This window comes from Kryptolebias marmoratus, linkage group LG4 (assembly GCF_001649575.2).
Source record: "Kryptolebias marmoratus isolate JLee-2015 linkage group LG4, ASM164957v2, whole genome shotgun sequence".
In the NCBI taxonomy this organism is placed as follows: Eukaryota; Metazoa; Chordata; class Actinopteri; order Cyprinodontiformes; family Rivulidae; genus Kryptolebias; species Kryptolebias marmoratus.
The window spans coordinates 17,375,083-17,393,625 of NC_051433.1; the positions used below are offsets into that span (position 1 = coordinate 17,375,083).

Consider the following 18,543-nt stretch of genomic DNA (forward strand, 5'->3'; position numbering starts at 1 on the left):
TGCAGGATCCTGGCTACGGGTGGTCCTTACCGGACCGAGATGCACCCAACGTTTGCAAGGCCCACCTACTCAAATAGCTTTCATTTTCTTTTTTTTTTCTTTTCTTTGGCACTTAATTTAAAAATTAATAAATGGTTCTAGGCTCCAAGGTTAAAGGCCAGCCAGTAAAATCTTTTCTGGCTACACCAGAGTTTGGAAGTTTACTTTTCTTTGCAGCTTTTGTCCTCTTTTTGTTTATATTTCAGGTTACTGGCGAGGGTCGCAAATTAAAAGGAAGCAATTATAATACTGACCAGTCACCAGACGTCAGATACTGTAGTCAAAGTTTTCATAGAAATGAAGTTTTCTTTTTAAAAACAGTATTTCTACTGGGATGCATTTGTGTCCCCCGGTTAAGTGTGTGCCCCACATATGGAGGCTAAAGTCCTTGGTGCTTGTGACCCGAGTCCAGTCAGTGACCCTCAAACATTTCCGTCATCAAAAATCCCTGGAAAGAAACGCTGGGATGAATGTCAGCAAAAAATAGAACTACAGAGTTTGTGTTAGTGGTAGGGGAATGACTGCATGCAGTGATCACTGATCTTTATTGTTTCATTTAAACAGGTCAGGAGAAGTAATATAAAGGATGCAAATATCTGTGGGAAAAGTAGGATATGAGGTTTGATGGGACGAATAAATCTAGGAACTTTAATAGAAAGCAGTTGTTTGGACTTTTTGAAGTGGGGTTCTGTGGAAAGGTTATGAACAATTAATATTTTACCCGTTGTAGATAGCTCTTTAAACAACCTTAGATAAAAAAAAAAGTTTAACAGGGTTGACAAGCTAACAGCTAGTCTGAGAGAGGCCAGTGAGTGTAGACATTTAGAGGGATGATTTTTTCAGGTGAGATTTGTTGTTCAGACTCCAGTTTGTTGGTGCCACCTCATTTTTTCTGGTAACACTGGGACGATACTGCAGTCCTTCCTTGTCTGTAAATGATAATGCATCTGCAAACCTACTGACCATAGGGCTGTGGTGATACATTTTTAGCTGCAGCTGTAAAAAGTCACAGATATGCCATTATTTGACAGCACTTTGAAACGTACCCTCAAGCTCAGCCGGACGGGTTTCTATAAAGATGGCTACATGTTTGAACATGCAGATATGTCCAACATTTATCATCAGTGTGTTTAACTTGTTGAGCAAAATTAAACAGACACTTCTCTTGAAGTGATCTAAAAGCAGATTGTTTGATCCAATGTCGTATTTTTACTTGTAGGCAGAGGCAAAGAATGATTATTTCAGGCTGTGAAGTTCATTTTAGTAGAACTAGGTGTGTAACTAAACAAATACATTTTCATCACAAAAATCACATTGTGTAATTTAATCTTTTATGGAAATTGATGCCTTTAGAGTTCACCTTTCTGTGTAAATATTGTCAGTAAAGTTGTGTGTTCACACAAGGCGAACAATAAGAAGACTGTTAGCATGTCTGAAAGCCTCTAATGCAGCTTAGGAGTAATTTAGGTTCTTACGTCTACTTTATCCCAACCCTCAACATTCTTCCCAGTGTCTTATTTCTGTGGCCCTGCTAATCCTACTACTGCTGATTGATGTGTGTAATTGTGAGCTAAGAGTTTAAATAGCTGAGGTAAAGTTTTGGTTCTGACCCAAACATTTTTGGGTGCGGGTCCAAATGTCAGATTTCAGAAGAAACGTATGACATGTTAAAAAAGAATAAATTTTAGCCCACAAAAAAACAACAACTTTCAGTTCTAGTTGTTAAATCTGGATCTCTGTATGTGAAACACAGCCTGTTGAAATGTTTTGGACCCTGATGGTTTGGTATTCTGCACCAACAATAGTTTTATACATTTCTTGTTAATTTATTTGTAGTTACATTAATGTCTGGCACTCATTGCTGAAAAAGAGGGTTATTAACACTTTTTGTAACAAGCCTACACTATTTTTGTTAAGGCAGCATGTTGCTAAACCTTCTCATTTTCTAGGAGGCTGTAAATATTTGATGCTAAATGCTTGCTGCAAACAGCGCTGGTCTTTGACAATCTGACACATTTGGCCCTGGCAACTATTTACATAGATATGGGATTGTTTTCCTTTAAATGCATGCATAATACCTCATTTAAATGTGAGCAAAGTGCACCAGCAGAGAGAGATGCTGTGTGGTTGACAGGTGCAAAGCTCACTATGTGAGGGCTTTGGGAGACGAATGCGCACATTTCGAACTTACACTAATAGGTTTTGGTGGGTGCATCTGGGCCTTAGTGTTTGTATATACAGCAACGTAAAGCTCAAAGTCAGAAAAATTGTGTTAAAGTTAATCCTTATGATGTGATCTTTCACTTCTGAAACTGGGCGAATAGACCAACAGAGAGTCATGCATGGAGTTTGCTGTGTGAGCCACACACACCTCCTCAAGTAAACTGTTTAAATCTACATCCAAGTGATGGATGGCCATCACATGAGTCAGAGTCTTAAACCTCAGTGTTCAATACTGGAGCTTCCAAATCATCCCACCAGCTTACAGGCTCACCAGAGCTTGAGTCAGCATCTCGAAGCCTTCACCAGGAGGCTACGGTTAAAAATAAACTCGGTCTGGCATCGGCAGGCTAAAATCTTTACCAGCATGCAAATATTAGTAGAGAAATTGTTCCACAAGTTGACACAAAATTAAAGTAAATAACTTTTTTTTTGATGTGATGGATGCATGTGAGCGACACTTCCTGATCCCTGGTGATAAATGACCGAGGTCAGACTGGCTGACCTGTGTGTTTGTGTTTCAGGGGAGCTTTCTCCGAGGTGGTCTTGGCCGAGGAGAAGAGGACGCACAGATTGGTGGCTATCAAGTGCATCCCCAAGAAGGCGTTGGAAGGCAAAGAAAACAGCATTGAGAATGAGATAGCAGTCCTGCACAAGTAAGTAAATGATTGTTGTTCAGGCAGAAGCGTTATTGTACACTAAATCTCTTTATTATTTCTTATATTACCTAAACTAACATGTTTTTTTTGCATGCCAGAAGGCTGGAGATGGGAATATATCAATGTATTTTAATTACGTCACCATAAAAGTTGTATTCCAGCTCTTGGTATAATACTGGATGCCACACACACCTCCTCACACTGCATTTCTAATTTTTTTGTCGCTATACATTCATATTGAGCTTCATCTTGCCTGTGAAACATTGCTGTAGGATTTGCATACATAATTGAAAACAAAATTAAGTCGGTTTCAAATAGGAGAAGCTAAAGAAAGCAATTTTATAATTGTTATAGTTTGTTTAATTTGTGCCAGTAAACTGCAAAAAAAGAAGACTAAAATCTCATAATACGTGTCTATTTCTTTACAGGGTTTAGTAAATAAAACGGCAATGTTTCTGAGTGGGATCATAAAGAATTTTCCTTTGTTTTATGTTAAATTAAATGTTGAATATCACAATGCACATCTCATTCAAAAATACATTTAATGACAGTCTATTTTTATATTTTGTGTCTAACTTGGTTAAAAATACAATAAAATGCATCGTCAGGCGGCATCTCCTGATGAGACAACACCTGCAAAATCTGCTGCACACGGCTCCCTCCAGCTCACCCACAAATCTTCTCTGTACCCGAGGAAGAGATGTGAGGTTTTCAGTATTAATTTAAAGGATGTGACAAAAAAACACTCTTTTTTTTAGCTGTGGAGTGTTTCAAATGTCCCCTTTCTCATATGCGGGGAATTACAGGTCACAGTGAAAATGGCTGATCTACATCAGTCCCAAGTTATTTTTAGAGGTCTAGTTGCCTGGGTTACAGGAGAAACACAATATACTGCTATGATCCCTCCAGAGGTGAGGACTGTGGAATGAGAGCGGTGGGGGTTAGTTAGCAGCTCAGCTACAATTGTGACAAATAAAATAAACCTGGACGGTCAAAGATAACTGGTTCTGTGGGAAGTTTGTTTTGACTCGTGAAAATGGGTTCGTTACTCATTTCAACACCAGAAATCTGGTGAAACCTCCAGACTTCAATTAACCGGTTGTTTGAGTAGATATACAGGATAACCACCAGAAAGCAGGGGTTTTCTCAGTTTTTTTAAGAAAGCCGTTATACGGTACGATTGAGAGCAGCGCGTTAAAAAATACTCCTATCGAACGTGGCTCACACAGAACGGCTCACTGCACTTAGCGGTTCAGGAGCAGCTTGCAATATGTTACAGCTTCACAGCTTTTCTCTAAATCTGTGAACACTGACTGTCGGGCGGAGAAGTGTTTCTGAAGCTGCTTTAGTTAATTTTTTCTACTGATAATTAGGTAAATTATTGGTAAGTTGTTCTCAAAACTATTTTTAATATTTCTGGAGCAGATAAATTACCTCATGCTCATTAGGTACATTACTTTATTTCCTCCCTTGAATGTAAGAGTTGATTTATTTGTTTCCCACTGAAATAAGTAGCTTTAGCTGACAGCACTTGTGTTTGTTAAAGATAGTTGGTTAGGCCTCCTTTAGACAGGTGATAATCATGGTGTTGCTGTGTACTTAGTCCTTGCCAAAAAGGTTTTTCTCTGCCCATTTTCCACGTCCCTAAGATGTTCTCCTGTGCCTTCCTCACCACACTCGATACACCCACCCTGACATACACCCTTTTTCAGAACGCATCAGGAACCCAGTATGCTGTCCCCACAACTTCATTACTGACGTTTTGTTTGCACTTGAAACCATCACGGACCGATTCCAACCTATCACACAATGGGATGCTATCCGAGTTCCTAATGATTAGTTAACAAACATGGTTCCTACAAGACCATGTTTTGATTTACATGCAGATGAAACTAAGTTTAATATATTTACCACAATGCTCGTCGGGCGCCACTAATTGTTGCACAGCCGTTAGCTTCCTTTATGTTGTTGTTCCAAAACTGAAAGATGCTCGTGCTGTTAGGCTGGACTGACCATCAGGAATGCTGGTAAACCATGTAGCAGTAGAACAGGAAGTTAAAAAAAAATACTGGTCTGATGTGCGTTTAGCAACTGGCCTTTGTTATGTGGCTAATGGTCCAGTAGGGAGCGGGGAAAGTTAATATGATTCACAAATAGTTTCATGCATTCTTTCATCATAACTTTTGCTCATGCAAGTTTGAGATTATGACAACAGGCCTTTAGAGGAGCAGAATTGTTGCTGTTGCATTTCTTGATCTCACTAAGGATTTATTAATAGAGAAAACCCTGTATGTTCACTTACAGGGTGTCATACAATCTGACAGAGACCCCAGCCAGTAAGGTAAAAGCTGAGGGTTAGTTAGTTAAAGGGTTTCTGTCAGACTGCACCCAGCAATTTGGAGTCATTGTGGTAAATTTTCAGCTTATTTGGTTCATGGAGCGTCCAGTGAATACCTCTTTAGATGCCAACTTAGTAAAAAGTACTTCTATAAATATACTAAATACAGCAAGTTACCCCAATTATAAACCAACTATCAACTATTTTGGATTGCAGTTGCAGAACATTAAATAAGCATGTTTTCATGTAAATCATAAGTCTTTAGAAGTTAATGCTAATAAAGACTTTAATGCTTTTTTCTGTCTCATTTGTGTACCTTTTTCATTACTGCCAAGAGCTCATATTGTGAGAACCCACAGCCAAGGTAGTATAAAAACAACAAAACCAAGTATGTAAATGCTGAAAATCAAATGTTATCATTTGTCCCACAACAGAGGCCTACTCTCACTCTACTTGTTTTTCTTGTCCTAATATTTAATTTACTGTAGAACGTAGCACAGCACTGAAGATTTATGGTGCTGTGAACCTATTGTGTTGTTCTGGCCACAGCAAATTGCAGGCAGTCACGTGAAAATTTGCATTCTGGTGGTAAATATTTCTACCTTTTTTTTTTTGCTCCTATCAAGTCAGAGCCACATCACATTCTTTTCAAAAAAATAAACAACAACATATTTTTCTCACTGTAAACATATTTGTTTTACTTAATGCAGTTTAAAATTAAATATGAAGCTCATAGTACTTTTCAGATTAGGATGATATAATAGAAGTCAGCTGTGTCACTTCTTTATTTAATGACCAAGCTAACATTCAGAGACAGGTGACCCTCGATACCTGCACAGAAATTCAGCTTATGTTTGCTGCATGTTCTACAGCCATCCTAAGCACATAATGGGTCTCACGTGACTGATCCCTCTGTAGGTTTAATCCATCACTCATCCTTCACTGGGTCCATCTCTCTATCCACGCTGTCCCAAGCAGATGAATAAAGGCGTCCATGTATCATTACACTCTGGATAAGAGTTATCTCTCTAATCTAGCATGAGCTCAAGCTTGACCCATAAAGAGTTTACCTCTGGTACATCGTGGACAGTTCTGAGATAAATGACTTGCACATGATGTGGGGGAAAGACAAAATCATCAACTTTTTTATAAGTTTATAAAGGATGGTTCACATTGTTTGGAGTGGAGAGGTAATAAACAAGTAACATCTTACCTGTTGTAGATAACTGTTTGAACAGCCTCTGTTTGTCCAGCGAATAACAAGTGGGGCCACATTTTATAATTTCCAATTATATGTTTATTTCAGTAGAATTATTAAAGCATTCCTGCAAGAAGTGTCCTGGGCTGCACCAGAAGTGCTACAGCTTGCTGCTGCTGCTGTAAATTTGCTGTTTTAAATACCCATAAAACAAAATGTAAATAACTCTATAATGCATAGATGACAGTGGTTTAAAGGTTTATATATCGGTGTCCTCATTAACTGGTTTTTAAATATTAAAATATTTGGTTGATCTAACCAGTGGTGTCCAATCCTGGTCCTGGAGGGCCACTATCCTGCATGTTTTAGCTGTTTCCCTGCTCTTCAGTAGGTCTCTGAGTTCTGCAGAAGCCTGGTAATCACTCAGTCATTTGAATCAGGTGTTTCAAAGCAGAGAAACAACTAAAGCATGCAGGACATTGGCCCTCCAGGACCAGGATTGGACACAGCTGATCTAAGCTGTCTACAGCAGGTCAGATGTTTACTATGATTGTATGAATGGATATCCACTCGTGTCTTGTCCTGGTTTATTCTTTTTGATACTATTCATTAGTCATTGTCAATTAGACCTTTGTTCTGTCATGGCATGTCAGGGAGGAAGATGTTTGATTTATTACAGACATTAGTAGCACAGTCATTAGACAGAGAGATACATTACCTGTCCTGAGCTGGTGAGTCATTGTCCCACGTTTTTTACAGCATTGGCAGGTGTCAAAGGTCAGCAGAACAGTCACAGAGCTGCATGCCAATTCACAGTGACACTTCCTCTACATCCATAAAGATAAACTGTGGCCCATCCCTACTCATAGGTTGTTAATGTTCAAATAAAAGATTCTTTGTGTTTTCATAACTCAAACAGGGTTTATATTTGCCACCTGCAAACACACAAGTTTAATAAAAAACAACCATTTGTTTAGTTAATAGACGAATGCATGACAAACTGAGCATCTGTTTCTACATTTTCTTTTTCTTCCTTGCAGGATTAAACACCCCAACATTGTGTCACTGGAAGAGATATTTGAGAGTAAATCACACCTCTATCTTGTCATGCAACTGTGAGTATTCGCATATGTGCGGCAATGTGTGATCTCTTTTTGTGCGATGTGTGTTTCCAAACTGCCTACTCGCGCCATCTCCCACACGCTCCCTGTCACATGCCTTGAGCATACCGAGGCTCTACCCATGAGCAGCAGCAGGGAGTTTGCCCTCACACCGGCAGCCTGTCGGCGTCACACCCACCTCCACTGCCGAAATGTCACTGAGAGGAACCAGATCAAGGAAAAGACCAGGATCAGGAGCTCTGTTAACCGCCAGACTCCTCCAAGTATAAATCATTTATGCATTAATCACAGTCGGAGCAGAAAAAATGAAAGGCAACAGGCGGTGGAGAGAAGGATGCTCATTTATAAAACACAGGACTGATGCACAAATTATACTGAAACCGCAGTTTCAGTATGTTTATTTAACTCATAATTGTTTTGTGTGACTTTGAAATCTATAAACCCTGTAATACACAATTCATGCAACTTGCTCCCTTTTAGAAGTCAGGCATAAATTAGTTGACTTTTTCTGTTCATTAATTGTATTTTTAATATTTCATGTTTCACCTTTTACTGCCTGTGTGTACCTTTTCATACAGAGAAATGTCTCCATCTAGTGGTTCAAATCAAGCATTGCTTTCTTCAGCTTAAAAACCAAAGGATTTTATATTTTTTGCATTTGATTGTTTGATGTTTAGAACATCATAAACTGTCATAGCAGATAGTGACAACTAATACAACTAAGAGAGTTTTGCTTAGTGAGAACTTCCTGCTTTTCATTTCCTTTTGTTGATTTCCTCATACCCTTTTCATACATTCAGACTTCCTTTTTTGCATTTCTCTGACCTTTTTTATGTCTGTACTCATACAGTTAGCTGCATTCTTGTTTTATCTCCATCACTTTCTAATATTTCTGACAAGTTTTGCTGAATGATTTGCTTCATGCAGGGTGTCAGGTGGGGAACTCTTTGATCGTATCATAGAGAAGGGCTTCTACACAGAGAAAGATGCCAGTAAGCTGATTCAGCAGATTCTGGATGCTGTCAAATACCTCCATGACCTGGGCATTGTGCACCGCGACCTCAAGGTACAAATAGGATGTCCTACCTCGGAACAGCATGGTGTCGAATTTAATCGGTCTTTTATTTTGCTGGGACACCACAGAGTATAATTTACTGTTTCTGTCAGTAGTTCTTCTGTTAATTTCTCTTGTTTGGCAGTATGGAGTCACTTTATTTGACTGTACATGTTTTTACTGTGGAATAAACTGAAACAGTTGCTTATATGGTGAACATATACATCACTAGTAATATGTCAGCTCTCACATCAACCTTTTGTTCCTTTACACAAATGTGTTTTATATTTCAGGAAGTAATTGATAGCAAACAATGCATGTTTTAGGTTTGTCTGCTCTACTGAATGCTTGTGGTTTTGAACAAAACGGTTTCGTGTTCATTGTCTTCTCTGTCATATAATTAACTACTTCCCTGGCTTTTTACTGGTTCTTTGACTTGCAGCCGGAGAATTTACTGTACGACAGCATAGACGAAGACTCCAAGATCATGATCAGTGACTTTGGTCTGTCTAAAATTGAGGGCTCCGGCAGTGTGATGTCAACGGCCTGTGGGACGCCTGGATATGTTGGTAAATTAATCAGATACTGCTTTAAAATGAGTCAAACCATTTCTGATTTTTATCAGGTAGAGTTCTCACAGCAGCACAGTTTAATTGTTTGAAATTAGTGGCAAATATGTACATAAAGTTTCAGTCTGATCTCATACCTGTATCCTGTTGTCTTTTGTCTTGAAGCCCCTGAGGTTTTGGCACAGAAACCTTACAGTAAAGCCGTGGACTGCTGGTCTATTGGTGTCATTGCTTATATTCTGTAAGTACATGCTTTGAGTCATAGGAGAATTTTTACTCATGAGAAACACATTTCTTTTTCTGAACCGGTGCAATATTTCAGTGCAAGGTAAAACTTATCTGACACAATGCAACTTTTAACATCAGCATGTTCAAGATACATGAAAAAAAACAGGAAAAAAGGAATAAAAAGGTAAAGTCAAGGGTTTACAATAAAAACAGAAGTTTATTCTTGGATAGTTTTCTGTTTTTTCAAACATAAGCAAAAAGATTAATTTTTTTTGTGAAAGCATAAAAATTAGAACAATGTTTTGCGAATATTTTATACCATATATTTGATCCAGATTTGTATAGACAGCCTATCAATTCCTGAAAGCCTCTGATGAGCTCTTTTTAAGCACAAAATGTTATCGTTGTGAGGTTCTTTTACAGTTTTAAGCAACTTTATCTAACTTTTAGTGTTGCTGCTGTTATAAAACAACATTTGAAATAAATTTGTTGTTCAAACAACAATTCAGCTTCTCAGTTACAGCATCTGGTGTTTTATTTTTATAGTATTTCCAGTTAAATATTAGATTTAAACAATTTGTCGATTTTTTTGTCACGTTATAGTTTTATTTACTGCATACCCAACCTTTTTTGTAAAGCGCTGAATGAGACGCTACAAATGAAATGTTTAAAATGCTGTTTATTGTGCTCTCCTCTGTGTTCCAGCTTGTGTGGATATCCTCCTTTCTATGATGAAAACGATGCCAAACTGTTCGAGCAGATCCTGAAAGCAGAATATGAGTTTGATTCTCCGTATTGGGACGACATCTCCGATTCAGGTAGCGTGCAGATCAAATAATGCTCCTTGCTATAAAGCCTTGAGCCTTCTCATGAAAAGCTCTTTAAAGCCATCATTTTCTGTGCTATGTAACCATAAAAAAGTCAAGTTTATTATAAAACGATGTGATGTAAGCTACTTTAATCAACACTTGTTAGTTTGTTTAGATGAGTTAAACATCATTAGATTTGTAAGCTCATTTCAGAGATGCAGAATAAATATTCAGACTTTTTTTTATTGCAGCTAAAGACTTCATAGTTCACCTCATGGAAAAAAACCCTATTGTACGCTACACCTGTGAACAGGCTCTGCAGCACCCCTGGTATGACTCTTGTACTTCTCTTAAGATTATTATTACCTCTGTTGTCCTTCTGTTGTAAAACCTTAAAGCCTCAGTAAATGTCTGATTCCTGTACACTCACAAACACTTCCCGTCCCGCTGCTAGGATTGCCGGGGATACCGCCCTGGACAAGAACATCCACGAGTCTGTCAGTGCTCAGATTAAGAAGAATTTTGCAAAGAGCAAGTGGAAGGCAAGTCGGACTCAGAATTTACAATGCTGGAATCAATATGTTGCTTTTTTACTCTAAACAATGGGATTTTTTTTCATTAATAAAAGTGTTAAAGATTTGTTTTAACTGCAGTACTCAGTGCTAGACGAGACATGAGATTTTGTTGCTGATGGATCCGTGTGCGGTCTCCCCTCTGCAGCAAGCGTTCAATGCTACCGCAGTGATCCGTCACATGAGGCGTCTCCAGCTGAGCACTGGCATTGAAGGACCCAGCCCCACTCACCTGCTGATGCCAGAAGAAGATCCAGGTACCGGCTGGTGGTTTTATCCAGCAAAATAATCAGTTTATTCATCTAATGCTGAATAAATTGAGCCCTAATATAAAACGTCTCTCTCTCTGTGTGTCTCTTAGAGGCTTGCACCTTTCACTGCCACCCAAACAGCAGTGTGTGATACACAACCCACTTCATGTACGTATAGATCCCCAAGTCACTTTCCGGTTTTAACTTCCTCAGTGGAACTAGAGGCACCACCATCTCCTCCTCCTTTATCTGGCTGGGAATACAGCGCCATTCCAACCTGTCGCCTGCAGGGGGAGCAAGACTGTCGAGCCTGGGAGTGAAGGAAAGAAAGAAAAAAAACGGTTGAAAAGGAGGTGGAGGGAGACTTGATATTAATCGTGATGATGCACCAGAGCGGATTTATTTTTTGTTTTTGTTTTTTTGAGCGAGATGAAGTGGATACCAGGGAAGGAGGGCACACAGCCTCCCCCACCTTTGTGTTGAGAGAAGGGGGGTTATTTTTACAGAAGCAGGGCAGAACTTGTTGGACTTTTTTTTTTAATTCAACCTGGTTCTTTGTTGGTTTTATTATTTTGTATATTTTTTGTGTTGCTTCATTTGCTTCCCACCTTTAAACTTTGGAATATAGATCTCAGCTCTGTATCTGCATGATCAGGAGGCACTTTCCCATTGCATGTTTTACCTTAAAAATACACCCAGTTGTGTCACATTAAAGATTAATCATTGTTTAATGGTTGAATTAAGAAAAACAACTGACATAAATTTACATTCAGTGTCTATAAGACAGAATAGATTTATTTAATGAAAATCGATTTACTTACTATGTAGCCGTTCTGGTGGCATAGCAGTTTTCATGCAGTGGTTCAGCTTTCTGAGAGGGAAAAAGGCTTCTCCTTTCTCTTCTTTTTTAACCCTAAACTTTAACAAGAGATTTATTCTTGTCTAAGGTGCCTTTAGGACATCCGATAGGATGGGTTTAATGGTGGTAGCTTGTTTGAAAAAAAGGGGGGTTACTTCCTGTAACATCATATTTTTGTATGTCTTGTTAGGTTAAAATGCAATTTTAGTCTATTTTTTTATAAATATTAACTATTATAGTCTCAGATTGCATGAGTGTACAAAAGAAATCGGGCAATTCAGTTGTTTAAACATGTCTGGAGAACTTCAAAATTGCATTTGCAAACATGTATCTGCATCTCCAAACTTCTTTGACAAATTTGAAATAAGGAAAGAAAAAATCCTGAATGTCTTATTGTGTTACAACCCTTCTCCACAATGTTCTTTACGTAGTCTTTTTAGAAACAGATCTGCTTTAAAACCTGATAATATGCATCAGATTGACTCACGCCATCTTAGTTTACACACTTTTTTTAACGTTTTGTATCAAGTCATGTCCAGTTTTTTATTTATTCAGCTCCTTTTAAAATCTGTTGGTGTTGGTTCTTTTTTTGTAAGAGTTTTCATTGTGCTAAAAAAAAAAAAAGAGTTCATTTCTAGAGTCCTAATTATCATTCTTTTTGTATCAGATGTAGAGCAGCGTTCTTCTCTCTGAATGATCTTTTTTGTCTGAGCTTGTTGTGGTGAATGAACTGGATGGTTCTGAGCTCTCAGCAAAAATAAGGATCTTCCTTCGAGTGAACTTCCTTCATTCGAAAAACAATTTGTTCTTTTTCTTTAAACAGCCACAGCTTAGATATTTAGACTCCTCCGTCTCTTTCTGATACATCAGTATTTGGTTCTGGCTGTTTATGTTTGTTGGATTTTGCTTCGAAATTGTTAATACTTTAAACCGCTGTCCCTGCTTCAGCGAGTGGCTGTAAAAGGAGAGAGTTTTCTCTGATCTTTTACTTTTTAAACCGATTCAGAATCATGCAGACAAATGAAGAGCAAAAGTATTTGTGTAAGTGTTTAAAGAAACTTGATTGTGCTGCTTCGAAAACACAAACAAACAAAAAAAAAAGTATCTTCGAGCTTTACTGTGCAGTTTTGTCGGGTGGTGGTTCAGTGTTTTTGGACAGTAACGCAACTGGTGAATTGAAGCTGTAAAGTGCATTTAATAGAGTCATTATTTTTCCAGAAAAATGTTCTGTGTGAGTTGTTTGTATGTCCTGAAGTACTGTAACAGAGAAACAAAACGAAACAAAAAGAATCAAGAATGTTTGACTGGAACCAGTCTTATTATTTTTAGTGGATTCAATATTATATTTAATCTCTTTATAATCAAAACAGGATATGATTTGGATAAATTCCCCAAAACGTTCATCTTTTAATGATTGCGTTCCTTTCTTTGCCAACTGATGATTACTTTTAATCCTCTGGCAATTCATTTTTACGACAGAGAACAAACTGAAATTCTTTCCTCCTTAAAGAAATAAAACTGTTGCAATAAGATAGATTTTTAACAGTGACCAAAACAAAACTTTGAATGTTCTTACATTCCCACAGCAATGAAAGAGTGATTTCACATTCGCATGTATCCTACCTACTGATTACTCGTTCATATTAAAAGAAAACTTTCAGTGCTTTCAGACAGCTGCAGCTTTTGTATTTGAATTGGTGATAAACAATGTTCCTCTGAACTTTACATCAGTCCAAGGGAAAGTCGTGCATTTGAAACATTTCCTTTTTCTTTTGCTCCTAACTGCTTTTAGAGAATAAACCATTGTGTGCTGAGATCTGTTGTACAAAGACGTATTTGTACTGTAAACCTGTTGCCTTTTTATAAATACTGTTTGGGGCTACAGCATCCGATGTAAAAAAAAAAAACAAATGTAATGCACAATGAGCTTTTTAAAGATGACTAATGTTTTAACGTGAAAGTCAGTGAGTTGGTTCTGCTTGCTTGGAACACATTTGTCATGGATACTTAAATTAAATCCCCATCTATGCATTAGGTGTCTGTTTGAGGTCATTTGTTTAAACAAGAAAAAAAATATATCTTTTTTATTTTATGACATGTTCAATTAGCATTATGAAGTCATTGAAAAAAAATGTTAAGCACCCTGAAAACGGGTCATAAATTGGTCCACATGCAGACCAGCTATTAGTGTGTAAATGGTCTAATTTGCAAGAGCTGGGATGTCTGGAACGTGCACAGGAGGACATAAATGGTTGCACACAATTGAAGTGATGGTGTTATCAGGAAGTTGCCTGAGCATCCAACAGTCAAAACGGTGAGTTAGGGTCAGCAGACATGGAGGATGCCTCATAGACTCATTAAACAACATTACCAGGCGTTTGATAGAGTCACAGTGTGGATTTGCATGTCTCAGTGGTCCAAAATTGAAACCAATGGGTGCATGAGGGTACCCACACATCCTGGGGGTTCCTGTCTGCCATAACACCACACCAACGGAAGATGGTTGCTTTGTGAGCCAAGCATCACAGAACCCCATGAGATCTGCACCTACCGTTCGGACAGGTACTGGGTCTTTACAGCACTCTGCTTCGTCCCAAACCCTGTCTGCATGACTGACATCAGCTGTATAGCCCAGCCCCTTCTTTTCCCAGTCAAATGTGTGTGGCATCAGCTCGGACGTCAGTTCTGACCCAGTCCTGGATCTTGAAGGCCAGTTACAACAGCTGCGGACCGACTTGTTCTTGGAGAGGATACAACATCTGTATGACTCTGTTTTGAACTGAATCACTGATTGAATCCAGGCCTGGGACCAATAATCTGCCTGTACTGCCAGCGCCATATTTAATTTGATCTGATCGGATTAATCAATACTGTCACGTGACCTTTCCACATGTGCAGCTTTGTTTAATTTGCATCATTTCATCTGAGTGCTTAACTTGTTTATGGTGGTGAGTGTTTAATGAAAGTTGTAAATATGGTTGCTTTGACTTCTGGAAACAATAAATCTTTAGGACTAATCTGAGTATTCATGTGAAATCTGATTCAGCCTTCACACCACCATTATCCAAAGTTTTATTTGAACTTTTTTTGTCAGTCTAACTACTTCTGCATAGTTTGTTCAATTCTTTCAGCGAGCATTTTGCTTCCTTTGGTTTGTAGCTAGTGTTCTGGTTCTTTTAGCTTCAGTCATTCATCTCTCAGCATTCATGCTGCATTTTCACAGAAAAAGTGTTTTAATAATACCCATCCTTAAAGGTGAATTTCTGCTTCAGTTTATCTCCCTGAAATAGAGGCTTGTGGCATTGAGAGGTTTGTCACGAGGGTTAATTTCATATTCTCCTTCATGAGGCCGCTCTCGTCCTCTCCAAGGAATGCTGGGGAACTGTGGCTTGTGGCTTGGCTGCAGGAGGAGCCCAGAGAGCGGAGCATGAGGGTGAGTCTGGTGGTCGCCCTCATTCAGGAGACAGTGGACAGCCAAAAAACAAGGGACCGGTTCCAAATAATGGGAGGGAATTTGCATGAATTACAAGGTACAGAGAGCTGAATGAGGCGGGTGAAGGAGTGGAAAAACTGAAGTGAGGCATTGTTAGCGGTGCACTGAAGCAAGGACGCAACCAGAAGATAATGAAAACACATCTTGATGCCTGCTTTCAGTTTATCTGCATCATATAAAGCACAGCGATGAAAATTTTACTTGGACTACATCCGCCTCCAAGAATGTGCTCCCGCCTGCATGGAATGTGAAACGCACTCGAGTCAAAGATGAGCCAAAGCAACAAATGTGATGACAGACGCAGCCCCGTCACTTGTGCAAGCTGATTTATCGCATGCTGGTGGGAATTTAAACCTTACAGAAGCACAAAGAGCAAATTGCTGATGTGGAAGAGTGTGCAAAGATTTATGGAAACGTATCAAGCGAACAAGGCACGAAATTATGAACACATCTGCTGTCAGTGTGAACTCAGATTCATCAAACTGTAAAAAACAGCTTCAAATATTCTTCTACAGGAAGTTATGCTGCCTGTCACATCTGTATTACTGAGATATTTATTCAGCACATCCCATAAAGAGGTAGTTCAGATCGTTTGAAATGGGTTTTAGTGAAGAGTTTAAGAATAAATGATATCTTACCTGTTGTAGATAACCTTTTTAATTTGATTTTGAATGAATAAGAAATGAACTTTGATTTAGACCCACTGACCAGCTAACAGCCTTAGTAAGGCCAAGATCGAAGTGGATTGCTGCCTGCTTAAAACAGCTTTCAAAAGTTTCATAGGAGTTTTTGCCAACACGTATTTTAAATAAATCTATACATCAGTGTCAATTTTATACATTATTTACATAGAATTCTGTGGTTTCTGTATTTTTAAGCGCATATTTCTGCCAGATTAACCATGGATCACTAAAGTGACAGCAATGGAAAGGTTTAAAACAATTGTGTCAATCTAGCTACTTTGACTTTTTCTAGATCAAAATTGGTACAAAATGGTGGCAATCCACTTTTTTCTTGGCCTCACTCGGACTAGCCGGTAATTATTGTTCATAATATTTCCACAAAACAGCACCTCAAATGAATTTGAACTATACCTTTAAGCTTTTATATTCAGTTCAAACATAGTCCCAAGAATCCTTCTCAAACCTTTGACTAAAAAGTCACATTTTGTATAACTTAACATAACACAACCTTACATCCAACGAGTCAGCTGTACACTTTTCAGTTTTAAAGTTGGACCTAAATGGTTGGAAAACCTTCCATCTCAGAGCAGCAGACGCTGCAGGTTTGCAAAATGATTGTTGTTCATAAATACCTAATATTGGTTTATTAGGTTACATTAGAAATAAAGACAAAATTAAGCTGCCTGCAAATTAGAGATATACTTCAACCAATTTGGAGCAGAAAGTAAATCTTTCATTATAAAGATTATTATTATTATTATTATTATTATTATTATTATAAACTCTCATTATTTTTCCACCTTCGTGTCTGTTGGTGTTGAGGTAATGGCTGAAATGACTTGCCTTATGTAGACGGTAGAAAAACAGGCGCACATCCCTCACGTCTGTCAGCAGGAAGTTATTGTGGAGATATCTGTCAGTGCTCTCAGGAGCTTTATATGCCCACTAGGTTCATGCAGTCCTTCAACACCTGTGCTGTCATACGTATGAGGAGTTTTTATGAGATATTTGAGCCTTTGAGGGTTTTTTGTTTCTATTGTTTTCAAGACCCCCCCTAAAAAAGGTAAATACCAAACTGAATCTGTTTATCTATTTCTCAGGAAAAGGAAATCTATATTAGTTTCCTCAAGGCAGGAGCAATCCACCTTGTTCTCAGCACTGCTCAGATTAGCCATTAGCTTGTGAATTTGGTCAGAATTAAACTTTATTTTTCCAAATTGAGCTATCTACAGCAGGAAAGATGTGAATTCCTCATAAGCGTTTGTACAACACTGAACTATTGCTATAGGCCTAAATAACACCAATCCATGAGTGCAAAAAATGCAAAGAAAACACAACCTTCACAATAGTTTTAATTATATTTTTATATATTTTGTGGTTGATGGGGAAAGATGCTGTAGTTTGCAGTTTAATTTCATTTGATTTTAGAATGTTTTGATTTGTTTTTTCGCCCAAATACAAAAGATTAAAGCCATCAGGTTCTAGAAGTTCGTGTCATCATGACATAAATGAGATGTCATGACGACCAGGCAGCCTTCTAAACTAAAAGTCCAGCCAGATCAGAGATTTCTGTGCAAACGAACTGTACGTTATCGGTCTTTGCAAGCAAACTTACTGAATTTCTTCGAGCAGCGCTCTACGCAACTTACAATTTGTCAACTAAAGAACTACTAGTTCAGGTGAGTTTATAAAGAGCTGCATTCTGTGGTATAATTACTGTAGCAAAATGAGCTTGAATAAAATCAGTCTAAAACTGTTGTATGTAATTGTATCTCCAGTGAAAATGGAAACAGGAGACGGACCTCACTTCGACGTCTACAGTAAGGACTTTTTCTGGTTTATAATGCAGCATGTTCTCCCATGATCTGACTTTAAACAGCTTTCTTATTTGAACAAGTTAAAGATGTTTGGGAACCAATTTGTTGGTGCTGAAATACTGTTTTATGTTAAACTAGATTTGTAATAGATTCAACTAAAGAAATGAAACAAATTGTGAAGTGAAGTGAGATTTATTTATATAGCACTTTTAAGCAACAAGGCGATCCAAAGTGCTTTACAACAGTGTCTTTTTAATCTTAATGCTGGTAACAATGCGTCTAAAGATCACATTTAAACTTATTTTCCCAAGTTGTGCGGTATGTGCCGACACAACACTCGTTTGTCCCTCGAGTTCAGGAGCTTTTTTTATCACTATATGACTCAGAAGTCAGAGTTTAGTGGCTTATAACCAAACAACCCACCAAACAACAAAATAAAGATATAAATAAAACCTTTGAAAGACCTTCAGAACAGCTAAAGAAATTTCAAAGAAGACAAGTTTTAAAAATATCCGGCTTCCTGAATGAAAAGTATGTCAAAAGATGGGTGACTCAAGACTTCGGCACAGTATTGTACATGTAATGTATTATATGTAATATATTTCTACAGAGTGGGATGAGTGAAAGTTGTGT

The 18,543-nt window shown here is 38.1% G+C and overlaps 1 protein-coding gene across 1 annotated transcript in view; it reads left to right on the forward strand.

The window, feature by feature from the left end:
- camk1b (calcium/calmodulin-dependent protein kinase Ib) overlaps positions 1 to 13,948 on the forward strand; it is a gene marked incomplete in the record, with an annotated part of 37,166 nt that extends 23,218 nt beyond the window's left edge. Inside the window, 10 exon segments of the mRNA XM_017434621.3 lie at positions 2,784 to 2,915; positions 7,495 to 7,569; positions 8,503 to 8,641; positions 9,072 to 9,198; positions 9,364 to 9,439; positions 10,132 to 10,244; positions 10,487 to 10,565; positions 10,690 to 10,777; positions 10,956 to 11,064; positions 11,169 to 13,948. Coding sequence (XP_017290110.2) covers positions 2,784 to 2,915; positions 7,495 to 7,569; positions 8,503 to 8,641; positions 9,072 to 9,198; positions 9,364 to 9,439; positions 10,132 to 10,244; positions 10,487 to 10,565; positions 10,690 to 10,777; positions 10,956 to 11,064; positions 11,169 to 11,209 — 979 coding nt within the window.
- Positions 13,949 to 18,543: the final 4,595 nt, after the last annotated feature.